Source organism: Pleurodeles waltl, chromosome 8 (assembly GCF_031143425.1).
Source record: "Pleurodeles waltl isolate 20211129_DDA chromosome 8, aPleWal1.hap1.20221129, whole genome shotgun sequence".
Lineage (NCBI taxonomy): Eukaryota > Metazoa > Chordata > Amphibia > Caudata > Salamandridae > Pleurodeles > Pleurodeles waltl.
In genome coordinates this window covers 84,545,503-84,561,851 of record NC_090447.1, presented here as the reverse complement: position 1 = coordinate 84,561,851, position 16,349 = coordinate 84,545,503, and the positions used below count along the sequence as shown (strand labels likewise).

At 42.0% G+C, this 16,349-nt stretch overlaps 1 protein-coding gene across 1 annotated transcript in view; it reads right to left on the bottom strand.

The window, feature by feature from the left end:
* The window catches only part of LOC138249740 (solute carrier organic anion transporter family member 2B1-like), a 464,484-nt gene that overhangs the window by 81,789 nt on the left and 366,346 nt on the right, over positions 1-16,349 (bottom strand). The window contains exon 13 of the mRNA XM_069203799.1: positions 14,194-14,258. Within this exon, the coding sequence (XP_069059900.1) occupies positions 14,194-14,258 (65 nt within the window). The remainder of the gene's footprint in view (positions 1-14,193; positions 14,259-16,349) is intronic.

The following is a 16,349-nucleotide window of genomic DNA, read 5'->3' as shown; positions in this document are numbered from 1 at the left end:
GATGGTGCTCAGAAAAACTGTGAATTGTTTTCTGTTTGGGGAATTACAGAAGAAAATGCATGTGTAGCTAAAATGCCTGATAATGTTTTGAGAAATAATTCCTGTTGTACATATGTAGAAAACGTGTCTTTTGGAAGTAATGATGACAGAAAGGTTTGGATACCTTTATCTGCTTACAGAGAAATGCAGGAGAAATGCAGGCAGTTGTAACATGAAAATAGGAATTTACGTGAGCAAATTAGCCCGACTGAAAGTTATAAAAGGGCTGTTTTTGAAGAATCTTTCTTGTCCCATTCCAGTAATGAGGGGGTTAAGACAGCTCCGAGCTGCACTGAGTTTTCGTGTGAGCCAGGGTTTTTGGCAGACAAAATGCATTCCTTAACTGATAACACGGACGAGAGAGACCAGAATGTGATTTACGAGTTACCGTTGCAAAATGCACAAGTAAAACTAAAGATTTTAGAGCAAGAGCCGACTTTCATTAGCTTGTTTGATTTTTGGAAAAAGAATAGCCCTCATTTGAGAGAAATCCTAACATTTTTGTATATGGTCACTGTGAAAAATTATATGCAGCTGCGCGCTTGTGATTTGGCAAATGAAATAATGCAGACTTTAGGTTTTTGCGCAGTGCAAGAAGGAAATACTTATGTACATGTAATTCAAGAACAAGGGAAGAAAATAGTGCCCCTAGCTAGAATCATACAATGGATCTGGTACTTGCAAGACAGGGCTAGAGTACCACAGGTAAAAGAATTACCGGTGAAATTGTGTGCACCATTTGAATTCGTGTCCACTGAAGATAAAAAGCATGTTTGTTTTACTAATGATTCATTGACTGAAATGTTGTTTTCTGGCACCGTAGAAGGAACAGCGTTGTATAATGTGTGTCAGATTTTAAAGCAAGAGCTACGTGAGATGTGTCATTTTTACGCTGATTATTGGTTCATTGCTAATGTTTTAGCACCTAACTGGTTCAATTACCTTGCAGATGTTAATGAGAAAAATTCAGAGAGAGAAGTGTACACCCAGAATTCTGCCTTAGTGGGGATGGCTAAGTGGGTGCCCCAGAAATGTGAACAGCTGAGAGAAAAAGCCACTTACAGGTGGGCAGAGATGAGAGAGATGCACATTCCCCTAGATTTGATAAAAACTGTGCAGCACGCACAAAAGCAATCTGTCATGCAAGCAGTCACAGAGCAGTTGGGGAGAGGAAAGTTACCCGAACAGAAATGGCAAATTGATCAGGTTTTAGGGAGAGTGATTGCTGCAAATTACCAAGGAAAAATCGAAATTATGCTGATACCTAGAAAAGAATCTGATTCATTCATACAAATTGGAGACAGAATGGCCCAAATTGGCAAAAGTGCAGTGAATGGAGGTTTGTTAAAGAATGAGTCTGCCCCAGCCCTTCTGACAGTGCAAGAAAAGGGAAGCTGTGGCGCAGCAGTTAAAAACCTCAGTGCTGATGTGTGGGCTGAAGCCCTAAGTGACCCTCCAGAACCTGCAGTGAATATAACAAAGGGCCCCAAAAACGTCCTGCTGATTATAAAACAGGGAAAGAAAGAGGAAGGGTGCAGTTTAAATGAAAAATGTTATTTGCAAGAAAAGTCATACTTGTTTCTTTTGCAGATCCTACCACGTTTCGCCACTGTCCCTGAGTGTGCTGTGTGGTCCCCCTTCCGGTGTGTGCGTGTGGGGTCGGGGAAGGGACCGAATCCCCAACCTGAACCTGGCTGAGTAAAGTGCCAGCACCATGGAAACATTTTGCGCAAACTGCGCCTTCAGTTCAAGTTCAACTTGTTTGATTGCATTCTTCCAATGGAACTAAGCTGTGTTTTTTTTTTTCTTCCCTCTCATATGGAACTCTGACTTTTGCTTACCTTCCAGAAAACCTTTCAGGTGGACCGTGCACCTTTACATGAGCAGAACTCATGCCACATCAAATTGCTAACACTGTTGAATTAGAGACTCATTCAGAGAAAAAAAATTGCTCAGTCTTTTCTATGTAGATGTATCTGATGTGAAAGGTTATGAAATCAATGTGTTAATCCACTTCTATTGCTTTACAGGGATTGCTTTGATCTGATGTTTTTTTGTTTTTGTTTGAAACAAGAGGTATGTGAAACAAAAATTCATTGGTCAAAGGGCGGAATGTACTGCCATTTGTTAAATTTTGTTTTGACCAATAACTTTGTGTTTCACCACTGCGCATATTAGTTGCTCAATGTTCACCAGTAGCACCTGGTATGTTTTGTTCAGTCTAGCCGCCTATTGGCTTTGACATTGCATTCCTATTGGCTTTGACATGATGTATTCAGTTTAGCTGCCTATTGACTTTGACATGCTATTAGATATTCTGCCTATTGACTTTGACATGATATTATATATTGCATTTTGTATTCAGCTTGACTGCCTATTGGCTTTGACATGATATTAGACATTGCATTTTGTATTCAGCTCCGCTGCCTATTGGCTTTGACATGATATTATACATTGCATTTTATATTCAGCTCAGCTGCCTATGGGCTTTGACATGATATTATACATTGCATTTTATATTCAGCTCAGCTGCCTATTGGCTTTGACATGACACTAGACATTGCATTTGATATTTAGGTTAGCTGCCCATTGCCTTTAACGTGGAGTTACACATTGCAGTTGAGAATCCAAGCTGTATTTTTCCAAGCTGTGTTTTTGCACAAGATGAACCAAGATGTTTTGTTCTCACAGTAGACTAGACATGATAAGAGAGAGTACATGGGTGTTGTTCTCTCTGCTTGAGCTTGGGAACAGGGGTAGTCTTGGAGACCTGGCCAGTCTCCAAAAGGCTTGCTCAGTTTCCCAGGTCTGAGAGGAGGGGGCACACCTTTGTAACGAATGACACAGGCTGCAGAGAGTCAGATTCGAATCTGCCGGACCTCGTGCTGGAGCTTGGCGCCAGCTGCCAGCAATCCCGTGTGGGTAGATGAATCTCTCTTTCTCGCGGCTGACAGGGGTCATCAGCTTGCAGACCTTAGAAAGATGAAGCTGTAGATAGTTCCCACATGGTGAAGTATTTGTTTTGCTTTGCATTCAATTTCTTATAAATATAACCTGCTGTGTATATTGCAAACTGATATATTTTGTTTGATTAACGCGGACTTGAAAGCTACTAATTCGTCATACATAAAATATTGTGGTTGGGGAAGAATTAACAACAATAAAAGTCTTCTTTGACCTCAGAAGTGCATTTCTGTTGTGTTATGTTAGTGCTTAGAAACTAGATAAGAGGAAAGCACTACAACTCCGTGAAAGCTACATTTTGAGTGCATCAAAAAAAAAAAAAACTTAGTCCTAGGTGAAAAAAGGCTGTCATTGCCCCATTTTTTATGTACATTTATTGACTTAATCAACAATAAAATATTTTTTAGGAGTAAGTGGCAGTTAGGGTGTCAACTTAGTTCAGTAGAGTCCACAGATAAAATGACCAATCTAATGAAAACTAGCCAAATGTTGTCAAAATAGTGTTGAGTGTTCCACATTTCTGCTTTGAAAATAAAAAGCAGTGACAACAAACTCTTAAACAAGACTGGTTCTTAAACATCAACAATATAGTCAACATCTATATTTCCTAAGCGTCAACAAATATGTTCAAAAATCATATTTCATAATATAAGTGCTGATGCTTTAACATTCTTGAGATTAAAATTATCTTAAGGTCATTTTCAGGTGTGTACAGACACATTTAGCCAAACAAAAGAAAAACAGCCAAATATTTGCACAATGACAACAAGCGTCCTGCAACTCTATTGGGAAAAGTTAGACAGTGAAAAGGGACTTCTTATCCGAGCACTCAGCAATGGAAAAGTGGCCTAGATTTCCTAATGAAAACTAACCAGATGTTGTCAAAATAGTGTTAAGTATTCCACATGTCTGCTTAAAAAATAAAAAACTGTGACAACAGACTCTTGGACACGGCTGATTCTTAAACTTCAAAAATATATTCAACATCAATATTTTCCTAATCTTAAAACAAATGTGTTCAACATTAATATTTCATATAGTAAGTGCCAATGCTTTAACATTCTTGAGACTAAATATGATTTGAAAGCCATTGTATATAACATTTCTGATGTACCAGACTCAGGAAGTGATCCCTACTCAGAAAACAAAATGTTGCTTTCTTGGGCTGTTCTCTGATAAAAGACTTGGGCCCAGATGATTACTACAAGAGTGTTGCTGAAATAATTGAACTAGTAAAAACAGCTCTCTAGGAAGGCTTACAGCATCCTTATGCGGTCCTAGGGAGCTGTTATCGTCACCTGGCCCATCTCTGGTATGTTTATCATTGGCCAAATGAAAGCGACAGGATGTTGTCATTGAGACCTTTGTCAAAGGTCCTCGATTGGTATACCCACTGCTGTTCTTTCCGAAAGAGAAATTGGTCTACATTGTCCTTTTTTCCATCTAACATTTCAAGTACAAACCACTCCATTTCATTATCCGTGTGTTTTTCTGCCAAAAAATGACTGCTCATTTTTGTTGTGCATTTCTGACAGCTACTATTGCTGCGATGCTGCCCTATGCACAGTTTTATTTTTCTACTCATCAGACCAATGTATCTAAGTTGGCATGGGAATGTATTCATGTATATTACGTGTTAAATTACAATTGGTGTGTTTCCTCAATGTATATTCCAGATTCTCAGCGAACCTGATAGTTTTGGTGACTTTTGTTAAGTGGCAAAACAGCATGAGCCACATGGATAGTGGCCAATGATGGGTTGCAGGCCCCAATTAGACAGAACTATGGTTGGTTCCTTATAGGCTCTTTTCAGGCGTGTGTGTACCAAATGATCCCATATGTTCTTAATTCTTTTGTAGGCAAATCTTGGTTTTCGACATTTCAAATTTCCTGATGTTATAATGTTCCACTGTTTATTTATTATCTTTTTGACATGGTTTGAGGCTGCACAAAATGTGGTAACAGATGTGTGTATGCTTTCATCTGTGTTCCTCAATGATGGTTCTAGGAGACATTCTTGATGCTGGGAGCTTGCACATTCTCGGCACTTGTCCACAATCTTTGTTGGGTAATTTCTCTCCTTCAGTTTGGTGGTAAGGTCCTTCGCCTGGATCTTAAAATCTTCTATGTTGCTGCAATTCAGCCGAATCTTTAAGAACTGACCACAAAGCAAATTTTCTCTCAGGGAACGTGTATGGAAACTGGCAAACTATTCTTTGCTGTAAGTTTGTAAAAAAGTTTTATTTTTCAATGTCATCTCTCCTGCAAAAATAGTGATGTCTAGAAAGTCCAAAGTCAAATTATGCATAGTGCACATGAATTTCAAAAAACTGGTCTCGAGTATTCAGCCAATTTAAAAATGTTGTTAGTGTGTCTGTGGAGCCTCTCCAGATAATCAAGATGTCATCTATGAATCACTTTGAGAGTCAAATATTTTGTTTGTAGGGATTAGATGTACTTAATACATGGGACTCAATCCCAGGTAAATTTAGGTGAGTATATATTAATTTTGAAGTGCCATTGGGGACCCCTTACTTCAGCCCCCTGCCTGAACTGGGTATGTAGGGCTTGCCCAGGAGACACTACTCCCCTGTGGTGGGCATTGGGGTGGTGGTAATGGTCATGTTTTGGCTGCTTGGACAAAAAAACATGGCGCTAAGCTGCCTAGCGTAATTTCTGACCCACTAGCCCCATTTCCCATAACGCCATTCCTCACCGGCTAGTGTCTTTTTTTGAGACTCTGGCCATTCCTTAGCGCCATTGTGTGTCATTTTATAAACATGCCGCATGGATGGCGTTGTGTTAGCCGGCGTTAATAAAATGACGCACAACTGAGTTAGCGCAGTTGTGCGGCATTTTTCATATTTGTCCCATATTTGTCCCACATTTGCAGTGAGGTTTGGTTAGCAGTGTTGTGAGAAAACTGGGCTGATTGCAGAAGACCCCTAACTTTTTGCCCCCATTTTTCACTTTTTGCTGGTGTCTTCCTGACTCTGATGGTGCCTTGGGTACTGCTAACCGGTCCCAGGGCCTGTGCTCTGATTAAAATGAGTATGCAAATTAGGCTAATTATAATTGGCAGTACCAAACTACCTATAAGCCCCTAGTATTTGGTAGGGCATGTAAGTTTAGGGACCCCAGCATAGGTAGTGCCCTCATAGGTGCACTCCTGAGGTGCCCAGGGTCGTTTTAAAGGCAGGCCTGCCTTGTTGGCTGCTTTTAAATTAAAGTTACAAGCAAATTCGACTTTGGAATTGAAAGTACTTTCAAAGTCTTAAACTACCTTATTTATACATATAGGTCACCCCTAAGGTGTGCCCCAGGTGCCCCCAGGATTGGTTAAAATGTAACCATAAGCAGGGACTTTATAAAATATGTTTTATAAGCCCTGGTGAGGAAAAATAGCCAGATTTTTTTTTACCTCATTGTAGTGAATAGGCTCCATAGGCTAAAATGGGGAGACTTCATTTTAAATAATAAAGGTGGTCATTCTAACCCTGGCGGTAAAAACCGCCAGGGCGAATGACCGCGGTACCACCGCCAACAGGCTGGAGGTGCACCGCTGGGCATTCTGACCGCGGCGGTTCAGCCGCGGCCAGAAACGGAAAGTCGGCGGTGTACCGCCGACTTTCCGCTGCCCTTGAGAATCCTCCATGGCGGCGGAGCGCGCTCCGCCGCCATGGGGATTCTGACACCCCCTACCGCCATCCTGTTCCTGGCGGGTCTCCTGCCAGGAACAGGATGGTGGTAGGGGGTGCCGCGGGGCCCCTGGGGGCCCCTGCAGTGCCCATGCCAATGGCATGGGCACTGCAGGGGCCCCCGTAAGAGGGCCCCAAAAAGAATTTCAGTGTCTGCCTAGCAGACACTGAAATTCGCGACGGGTGCTACTGCACCCATCGCACTCCAGCAACTCCGCCGGCTCCATTCGGAGCCGGCTTCATCGTTGCTGGGTCTTTCCCGCTGTGCTGGCGGGCGGCCTTTTGGCGGTCGCCCGCCAGCACAGCGGGAAAGCCGGAATGGCCGCTGGGGTTTTGTGACCGCGGTGCGGTCATTTGGCGATAACCGCATGGCGGGCGGCGACCGCCACCCGCCGCGGTTAGAATCACCGCCAAAGTCTCCAAAGGAGCTAGATATGGCAAATGTGGTCTCCAACTGATTGTTATAATAAATGCAACAACTTGCCAATGTTGGATTTAATATAACATGTTCAGGAAACAAGTTTTAGAACTGTTCCTAAAAGTTACCAGTGTCAGCTCTGTAGTGCCCTTCTCTGATTGGCCAGCCTCTGGCAGAATGGCCAGGCTGCCTTGATGAGGTGTGAAGTGGCCTGGGCTGAACAAAAAGGAAGTGCCTGGGGGAGGAGATCTGCCTTAGCAGATAGTGAAACAGGGTGTGGGGAGAGCAGCCAAACTGGTCTTCAAAGGAGGGAAGGACATTTGGAGCAGCTCAGGACCTCCCTCATTTTCTGCAAACCCAGACAACCAGGTGCCCTCTTGATTAGATTAGGAGAGGGCAGGAGAGGGGTGTGTTCAGGATTTTTAGGAACACCAGTGGGTGGGCTCAACCAAACCTAATCTCCAAAATTCAGTTTCTGCCATTTTGGACTTTTAAGGAATGTTTCTCCCTGTGATTGATTTTTGGCACACTTCCAAGGAAGTGGTCATCTAAGAGGGTAGTGGCCTGCCTGTGATTGGATGGTTGCCCCCCTTGATTTTCACCCCAGAAGCAAGGATACATTTGGCATAGCTGCACCCACACCTCAGATCCCTACAAGGAACAACATCAGAAGAAGAAGGACTGCCCTGCTGGACCCCTGACCTGCATCTGGACACTGCATTCTGAAGGATGGCACTAGCTGCACACTTGGGCTTCACCACTGAAAGGACTTTGCCTGTCTTCAACTGGTTCAATAAGGGACTCCCTGCTTTCTAAAGGTGTAAAACAGCTAATCAGAGTCCCCTACATCAAAACCTGAAGGAACTGCGCAGCTGACCAGTGGCAAGTGGTCATTTTTGGATTTAAACCATGTGCATCCTGGGAGTTGGATACCTAACTCTCAAGGAGCAACTCAGAGCTTCTGGAACTTTGGGGTAAGCTGTGGACTCCTAAAGGACCTTCAAAGACTTCCTGGAAGAAGATCCAGAAGTTTGGAGAACTTTTGGAAAAAAGCTCCATAAAAGGACCGACCCGCTGTGGTGAGTCAAGCCACCTTACCACAACCGCGACCCAGCCTGACTTGCAGGTTTGTCCTGCTAAAAGGCTCCGCAGCTCCAGACTTCCAGGATTTCACTGGGGATTCTTGGAAACGTAATCTGAAGACCTTGAATCAAAATCAGCTCACTGAGGAGGGTCGTCAACAGTCTGAAAAGGAAAAAGCTCCCAAAAAGGGCCAAAGTCCAAACTTAAAAAGCTGAACAAGACTTCCCATGCATCATATCTGAGGAGGGCTCTAGGACATTGGATCATTTGGCTCAGATGAAGATTTCTGTCCCGCAAAATCATCTAAGTCTGAAGGTAGAATTCCTCTCCAAGGTCTCCTGCGGCGCATATCCGAAGAGGGCTCCAGGGACGTCGGAACAGATTGTTCACTTCGTCCAGCTAAAGAAAATCTTCAAGAAAAAAACCGAAGGTAAACTTTTGACCATGGCCTCCCGCTTGCTGTAGCCGAGCAGGGCTCTATCGCGGTCAGCCTCAAACTTTGACTTTGCCCCGGTCTAGTGCGACCAGATGACCAGATTGGCGCTTTTAGTTTCTATGCCTGGAAAACATAAATTCTTAAAAAATTCATATCTCCAGTTCCCATTAACTGATTTTAATTATTTTGATGTAATTTTAAAGGTGTTGGATTTTGATTGTGTTTTGTGTTTTATTGTGTTGTGTATGAAGCCGCCGGCTTCAGTAAGTATAAAACAAATACTTTAGAAAGCCATTTAATTCCCGTATTGCTGCTATTTTCAACAGTTTTTAACCTTTTTTAATAATTGCTCTTTTTTAGGCTGTTGTGTTGGGGGGCTGTTTGGAACCTTTTAAAAAAAAAAAAATTGTACTCTTTTCTTATTGGGGTCTTGCTCAGCACCGGTGCCTGCGTTCTTAAGAGGCTCCCGGTCGCTTTAAAAAAAATCTTTTTAGTGGCAGCCATTACGGTGCTATTTTACGGCAGCCATCTTTGTTGCCGGTCCAGTTTTTTTCTTGGAGCCAGGTCGGCCCTCCTGCATGTCGCATTTAAATGCGGCCAGCCGCTGGCGCGCCAAAGGCAAGCCCGTCTGCGCCCGTCCGCGCCCAGAGCCCAGGGATGCTGTTCTTTTTTCTACCAATAGATTAATATATTCTTCTTCTCAGTTGCACGCTCTTAGAGACACCCAGTTATACTCTACCTTTGTAGATACCTCTCAGTCGTTTGTTCACTCCTCCTGTACTAGCTGCTCTTGGTCGCCCACTGTCGCCCCACCATCTAATACCCTCCTCATCAACTGGGCAAACTGCTGTTGCTTAATTGCCGTTCTTTATCGGCACATTCACTATATATTTACACACTTCTGGAAGAGTTAGTACCGGATGCCTTGTTCCTGGCGGAAACTTGGCTAAATGAAGAATCCTTAGTTGACATTTGTAAAACCTTACCCTCAAATTATTCTATAGCTCATATAGACAGACCTCGGATGAGAGGTGGCGATATATTCATTATTTATAAAAACTCTATTAAGTGTGTGACATCGCCACTTGAGATCCCAGAATGTGAAAGTATGTCCTTTTCTCTATACATGTCCTCCACTTTCACTTTTTCGGGAATTCTTCTCTATCGTCCTCCCGGCCCCTGTGCGGGTTTCTTGGAAGCTATACCCGATGTAGTGGTCAGTCTTATCACTAAGACTCCTAATCTAACTGTCCTTGGGGACTTTAATATTCATCTTGACAACGTAGATTGTCCTTCGGCTAAATCTCTGTTAGCCTCTTTTACCGTGATGGATATGACCCAATTTGTTATGGCCCCACTCATTTGAATGGTCACACTTTATGACCTTATTTTTATAAATATCTCCGATCTCACTATTCCATCCTCCTTGCCCTTACTCTGGACTGATCACTTTCTTCTGTCATTTATCTTTCTGTATGATGTTTCCAGAGATCTCAAACCCAGGCTCACTACCGTGGGGCGTACCTGGTCGAAGTTGGTACCAAGTATTTGGCATACTGCTCTCCGTGCCTCTTCTACAATCAGTGATTATTCCTCCCCTAATGCCGTGGATCTACTTGATAGTTGGATCTCTACCTCCTTGAATTCAGTCTTGCCCATTAAACTGGTAATAAAAAAACCTTCTCATAAGTCAAATCCTTGGTTCTCGTCCTCTCTACTAGAACTTAGGAAGAATTGTAAAAAATTTGAGAGAATCTGGAGGAAAAACTACAGCTCTTCGGCCAAAGAAGCCTATAGGAAAGCCATTAGAACTTATCACTATAATATTAAGGCAGTTCAAACTGACTATTACAGCAACAGAATTGAGAATTCTTCTAACTCCCAGAAAGACATTTTCCAGATTTTTAAAGAACTCACTATAACTCCTATGCCTGCCTCTCTGATAGAAGCTTCTACTACATATAGTAATTCATTAGCAGCGCATTTCCAGGATAAGATTACTAAGATATGGATTCTGGAGAAACATGTTAATTTGCAACTGACCAGTCATCTTGAGAGTCATGAGCTCTTACATCCAACCCAAATGGGTTTTAGAGCTCAACATAATACGGAGTTGGTGCTTCTTACGGTGACTGAATCGGCTCGTCAACTTTTAGATCAAGGAGGTCATGTTGCTATTATCCTTCTTATTCTTAGTGCAGCCTTCAATACTGTGGATCACACGCTTCTTTGTGATAGACTTTCCAAGATAGGGCTAGGAGGCATGGCCCTTTCTTGGCTTTCTTCTTTTCTTATAGGGAGATCTTTCCAAGTTTTGGATCGTTCCTTTTTTTCTGACGTTATGCCTCTGACTTGTGGAGTTACTCAGGGTTCTTCCCTGAGTCCAACTCTTTTTAATATTTATCTATCATCTTTGGCCAAAGTAGTCACTCCTTATAATTTTTCAGTGGTCACCTATGCCGATGACACCCAATTAGTGGTATCCCTTTCTAGCACTGGGGATTCCTCTTCCGCTCATTTGGCGTGTTGTATGAAGGATATCGGTGTTTGGATGACCCAATCTAAACTTAAATTTAATGATGGTAAATCGGAAGTACTGATTGTAGGCAATGGTCCCCCTGTTTCCCCTTTGGCACTGCATTCGGAGGCTTTTAATATTCTACCTCCTCCAAAGGCACAGGTAAAAAGCGTAGGCTTCTTGCTTGACCCTCTTTTGACGATAGAGCTGCAAGTAAAAAGAATCTCCCCGGTTTGTTTTGGTTTGATCAGAGCTCTCAGGAAGATTCTTAATCTTCTACCTTTTAATGCCAAAAGAATTCTTGTTCAAGCTCTGGTTCTTTCTCGCCTGGATTATGGGAACTCCCTGTATCTTAGTTCTCCAGAGTGCGTAATAAGGAGGCTGCAGATTGTGCAGAACGCTGCAGCAAGACTTCTTACTAATTCCCCGAGACATCTCTCTGCCAAACCGGCGCTGGTAGCACTTCACTGGCTCCCAATCAAACAGCGTATTCATTTCAAATCTATGTGTATTATTCATAGAGCCTTACATAATAGGGGCCATCTTTTTTTTAGAAGTCGGATCTCCATTTATGCTCCTTCTAGACACCTGAGATCACTTTCCTCTCGACAGATCTATATACCTCGTGTCAAGAGATCATGGGGAGGTAACTCTTTTACCATCAGGGCTGCCCGTTTCTGGAATGCTCTACACTCTGAACTTCGCCACGAACCTTCACAACTTCTTTTTAGGAAGAAGTTAAAAACCATCCTTTTCTGCAGCTAATTGATTTTCTTTGGTCTTTCTGAGTGTCGTTGTATACTGTTAGCGCTGGGATGCCCTTGGGTAGCTATGCGCTTTATAAACCCATAAAAGTAAACTAAACTAAACTATTTATTGTTTTGTAAGTTTTAAATGCTTTACACACCTGTCTCCTAAGTTAAGGCTTGATGCTCATTGCCAAGCTACCAAGGGTTGAGCGGTTAATTTATTGAGACCTTACTGGATTTAGTAGGGGATAGTAGCCTATTGCTAAGTGTAGGTACTCACCTGTCCTTACCAAAAATCCACTTTCACTCTCAAGTGTCACTTATGGTTTCACACCACAATATTTGCTTTACATACTAAAAGATTGTTCTGTGTATGTTTGCGGAATATATGGTGCAGGTGATCAGTTTGTCCATACATCGGCAGTAATCTATTAACTTATGATGCTGTGCTGTTGCCTGTATATAGGTATGATACTATTAAGGTAGGATATGCCTCCTGAGTTTTATTTAAATTTGGGTGAATAGGCCTGTTTCTTTGGGGATCTTTTGGCCCTGACGAATGCCCATGACCTGGTTGGCTATTGAAGAGCAGAAACATGTTGGCCTAAATTGATGGTGTGAGTCATTTATCTCACAGGCCGTCCTTCATTGTTTTTAATCATACTTATGGTCCCAATCAAAGAAAGGTGACAACCTGGGTAGCATAAGGCATTTTTAATCATTCTGGACCATGCCCTTTATCCAGCACAATTTCTCTAAGAACTCCCTACCATTTAGTACTTCACATGAAGTTGAGTCCGCCCTAGTGGCACTGTCCTACCAGCGTAGGGAGAGGTTACAGAGGATGAAGCATGACAAGACCAGCGTGTGAGGCCTCCTCTTCCAGAAGGACTCTCTGTCATATGACAAGGCAGACCACCGTCTCTTGACGGGTTCTTGATTACACCTCAGAGTTGAGGATACAAGATAAGCCCCTCAAAAACCACCACACTCTGTTGTGATTCTGCAACCTTTCCCCAATTTAGGAAAGAGATGAAAAAATGCCTGTTTAAAGAACACTACCTTGGATGCAGTAACAGGCCAATTTCTCTCTTAGAATGTACACTCCAATCACTAGTTGATGTATCTGTAGCTTTAAACATATACCAAGGTGCTCTGGATTCCTGATTGGTTCCTGCTATACCACATACATACATACATACATACATTTACAGTATGAAGGACCCAGTCTCATACACACATTAAATATTGCCTTACTCTAGCACAATTAGAGAGGAGGTTGCTAGGCGGTATATGAAGGGATGAAATCTGTTTAAAATAGCATTAAAGGCTATATGCAAAGAAAGTTACTGTATCAGAGTCCCATAGACAAATATTTGTATGTCATCAAAGGGGTCCGTATGTACAATGAAATACTCCCCTTTTATTAATAAGCAAATAACTCTAACCAAGATCTTTAGAGGAGAATTTATGTGCTACTGGCTGGCACCAAAGTCCCCAGAGACTTGACGCCAGACTGTAAATCAAATGGAGTACTCTAGAAGGGAAATGGTACACACTATGATGTATGGCCAAAGATATGAAACACATTGAAACGTCAGTAAAGAAAACTACATTTACTTTAATGCATTGTAGGAGGACTGGTGAGGGACATGAACCACACAGTGTGTGGCATAATGAGACATCAATTTTTCAATGAGCTTTGCTAGTTGTAACTTACACTTCCAGTTCTTATTGGCTTCTATGGCCATTTTGACAGTCTCTTGTTTTAAGCTTTCTTCAATTGCACATGCGATAAAGAAAGAGGAGCTTTAATGTAAACAGAATAGTGAGGGGAAACCAACACAACAATCAGCAAACAACAAGAAACTTGTTTAAAGGTCCTTAGATTTGAAAGAATGTTTGACAATTCCCCTGTGCACAGCAGAGCAATAAGCACCTCTGCAAAATGCCAAAGCATGCTTTGTGTGCTGATCTTAGCTGCGTTTTCACAAGAATCTACCCTGGTGACAAATATCTAAATAAATGGCACTTTCTGGACCACAGAGCTCAATGTAAACAGTTTGCTTGCCCTGGGTTGTGTGCCAGGTAAACCGACCGGTAGAAATGTGTCAGATGATGTTGTCACAATTATAAGGTAGCTTTCATTGGGAACAGGTGAGAATGCCACAGATTTTATTTTACTTTGGCCCAAGTGTCACATACTTTCACTGCAAAAGTAAGTAAGCAAGGGCACGCACAACAAAACAAGTATTCACATGTTGCAGTACTTTTACAAGGAGACTTACCTAAACATCTCAGTAACATGAACTGTATTCCAACCACTAGTGATTTATGTTCCTGCTCCACGCTCCTGTGAGGAGGAATCAAACGATAATTGTATCAGAATAAAATACTTGCTCCGGACCAGGAAGCTAATAATTGTAGCAGAAGAACCATCCAGATTGCTGCAGGAGAAATACAACTACATTTGATGTGACACATTGTAATTTACACCAAGCTTTGGGTTCTTCTCATGACAGGCACATGCTAATGCTCGATGTTGACTGAACTTTTACGATCTGAAGAAATGTTTTAAGAGAAAATGTAAATCTCTGGAGTAAACTGCGACTTGATACCAATTGTTATATCCAAACATGACTCAACCTGGACAGCAGGAAGCACTTGATAAAGCATCTAAAGGGAGAAAAACTAACAGACTCGAGAAAGTTCTGAAAGTGCCACAGGTGGTGGGTTGCAGCTCCACCACTTTATACCACCAAACTCACTGTAACCTTAAAAGTAGTATACACAATATTTTAACCAATGTGCACCACAAAGAGGCATTGTTTATCTCGTTTCAGCTTAATGGTGACTACTTTCGCCAACCCTCTGTCAAAGCAAGTCAGCTATAAACTCTGCATCCTGTTCAAATTTTACGAGTACCAGCCTCATCCGATCAGTGCAATACCTATAACCCATGTATGCCCAATTTAGGTCCATGAAAGCCAGCTCCATGCTAGATGTCCAGGGCAACTAGTGGCAGCATCAATGAGCTACCTTTACATTCACTGCATGTAAATTAATCTTATGTGGATATCCTGGAAATGTGGCATAGATCCAGCAAGCCTGCAACCATGTTGAATATCCCTGATTAAACCTATGATCTTTTTACTTCTTACACACTCATTGTGATTATGTTGATTGTGCGTACAGACAAAATATACCTTTAGGTCTAAGTAGTGGCTGGGGATAATCCTGTTGTATGTATCTGTTTTCAAGGTAGGCTTTCCTTGGCAGAGCAGTGACTTACCAGGAGGCCAGCCTATTGAATCAGGATGGTGACAGCTCTAGGAAATTGAAAAAAGTTTTGATCCAGGAATTTTACCTCCTACTTCAACTTTATACCTACTGTAATGACTTCAGGCAAAACATGTCACAGTTAAGTGTGGAAAAATATTTTTATTCCGAAAAAGTTGGCAAGGAGGGAGGAAGTAGCTGAACATACAAGAAAATTATCAGTATGACATCCCTTTTACTGTAGTGTAGTGTCAAATATGATTTCTGCAATGGTAATCAGCATGACTCCTTTGTGAGAGGTAAATGAGTGGTAAAGTGGCTGGTGATGACGGATGCAAAGAAGTGAGCAGAGTTTAGTGAAGAAGGGTGAATGCAATTACTGTGCTTCATTTGGGGTAGTTCCACTGCTTCCTGGATAACATCTAGGCTCCTTTAAAGCTTCTGAGACAGGGGTCCAACAGTAAGATGTTCTAGTAAAAAGGTGAGACTTACAAACTATGACCTTTTGGTTCTGGAAATGCTTAGGATGTAGGGAGGTAACTAAAGCGCTACCAGCCGTATTTGTAGTTCACAAAACATTATTGTTAATATAACATTAGAACTAATGTGGCAGATGGTATTTTGTACCCCCACTCCAATGATTAACTGTGAACATGCAGAGGTAGCGACCAGTGAAGAACAGCAGCCCAACATTAATGCATTCGCATTACCTGGATGTAAAAATCATTTTTTTGTAAACACTGCCTGGTCCACAAAGGGGTAGAGGCTATTTTGAAAAAAATGTTGACATTCACAGAAGCTGTCAAGCAAACCTTACAAAGGTTTCCTGGACCACTTCAGATTCCTCCGGGACTGCCTGTCACAATTCTGATAGTTCTCCTTTGTGACTCAGTTGCCACCTTTTGGAAAGTAGATTATTAGTGACAGCAGGTAGATACCTATACTTAGTAATAAGGCCACAATCACACACATGGTCCAGTCAAGGTCTTAATAAGTATATCCTTGCTCAACCCTTGGTAGCTTGGCTCACGAGCAGTCAGGCTTAACTTAGGAGACAGGTGTGTAGAGCATGTAGTATCATAAAACAGTATACATGAAAAACACAACACACAATAAAAATCCAAGACAAGTTTATAAATATAGGTAATATTATTCTCTTTAAGAT